This window comes from Etheostoma spectabile, chromosome 2, assembly GCF_008692095.1.
Source record: "Etheostoma spectabile isolate EspeVRDwgs_2016 chromosome 2, UIUC_Espe_1.0, whole genome shotgun sequence".
NCBI classification, from domain to species: Eukaryota; Metazoa; Chordata; class Actinopteri; order Perciformes; family Percidae; genus Etheostoma; species Etheostoma spectabile.
In genome coordinates this window covers 14,803,776-14,805,415 of record NC_045734.1, presented here as the reverse complement: position 1 = coordinate 14,805,415, position 1,640 = coordinate 14,803,776, and the positions used below count along the sequence as shown (strand labels likewise).

The following is a 1,640-nucleotide window of genomic DNA, read 5'->3' as shown; positions in this document are numbered from 1 at the left end:
TGACCTGTGTCTTAATGGGTCTGGTGCAATATTACAAAGTCGTAAGAAATTTTACTTTGACTGATGTCTCTGTCTTTGATCCTGCAGTGCCACTCTTAAAAAGGATGGGCAAAAGATTTGTTTGGACCCTGATGCTCCTTGGGTCAAAATTCGTCTTCAGAGGAAAAAGGCTCAGTAAGTTTATCTTTGCTGCATTTTTGTGAATATGTGAACAGATAAGCATGAGAACAGACCTCATATGAACAAAAAATGGAATTCTTCATGTTCAGGAAAAAGAGATGAAAGCAAGGATTTCACACTCTGAGGAACATCTTTCTATTTTTCATTTTAAAGCGTAACTCTTGCCAAAATGCAAAAAAAAATCTATATATGTATGATATGATGAAAGATGTGCTCTAAGCACCCCTAGAACTCCCATTCAAAAGGCCATTTGACCCAAAACGAAAATACGGTTAATCTTAAAAGTGGCCCTTTCGTCCTAATTATGCTTTTAAACAAACGTTTGACTCAGGTACATTCACTAAAAGACCCTAGGTTGCAAAGGCAACTCTGGCTTCAATTCAGTTAGTTATTCATTATTTTGAGTCACAGATCAGGGGAAGAGGAGGTTGTTCACAGAAAAGGATTTTAGTTATCACTTCTGCTGGTGTTTAACTTTTCAGGAAGCTGGTTAACCATTAGTCATTTGGCTTAGTGAGGGTTGTTGAAAACATGTGATGGCAGCTACATTGCAGGAACTAATAGAGAAGTAGTCCCAGTCTAAATCCTGAACTAAATAGGAAAATAACACAGTAAAAAATAGAAATGATAGTTAAAACATATCACATTCAAATCATATTTAATTTCATAATTTGAATTCCTTTTATTGTGATCATGTACAGTATATGCTATAGTAAGTAAATAAGTATCTGTTGCCAATTCCATATTAACTGTAAGTGGAGTGGTATTGCCTCTAAAACATGTGTCCTTTTTTTCATAGGAGACGAACACCTTGAAGTACAAATCTTCACAGAATTACCTCAGATGGAAAGAAGGCCATTTTAGAGTTCAAAGTGGAAGCATTGATTGCATTGATGGAGCGTAAAGATCATATTTTTCTTGACGGGAAAGATTAAGCTGTGGTGCTCAATAGGTTTCTGGGGTGCCAACAAGAAATATAGCCATATGTTAAACTTTTCTTTACTTTAGAAAATCTATTTGCATTTCAAAACACTTGCATTTCAAATGTAAAGCAAAATAAACAATTGTTAAAAAAGTTTTGAAAGTAAATGCACAATATACATGGCACAATAAATTGGTATATTTGCAGGCTGTTGGACAGAACACAGAGAGAGACATAAACATTGTGTAATTGTTTACCACTCTGTTGTGCTAAAGAATCTCAGTTTTTAGGTGAGGTCTTTTTGCTGTTTGTAATGGAAAAAACACAATAAAATGTCCTGAAAATACAAATGCAACAAATATTGTTTCTTGGTTTGTGTCATGTAAAGTATGTCATGTAGTGTGCCTGCAGCATCAGATTAAATTCAGTGAAAGGACATTGCCACCTCTTGGACAAAGGTGCACACTATCAGGACTATCATCTTTTTCAAGTGGCTGTAAAGTGCACTACTCCATTAGCAGCTGACAGTGTATACTTT

The 1,640-nt window shown here is 35.2% G+C and overlaps 1 protein-coding gene across 1 annotated transcript in view; it reads left to right on the top strand.

The window, feature by feature from the left end:
• The window catches only part of LOC116670005 (C-X-C motif chemokine 10), a 1,979-nt gene extending 656 nt beyond the window's left edge, over window positions 1–1,323 (top strand). Inside the window, exons 3-4 of the mRNA XM_032500214.1 lie at window positions 88–174; window positions 980–1,323. Of these exons, the coding sequence (XP_032356105.1) occupies window positions 88–174; window positions 980–995 (103 nt within the window). The 3' untranslated portion in view covers window positions 996–1,323. The remainder of the gene's footprint in view (window positions 1–87; window positions 175–979) is intronic.
• Window positions 1,324–1,640: the final 317 nt, after the last annotated feature.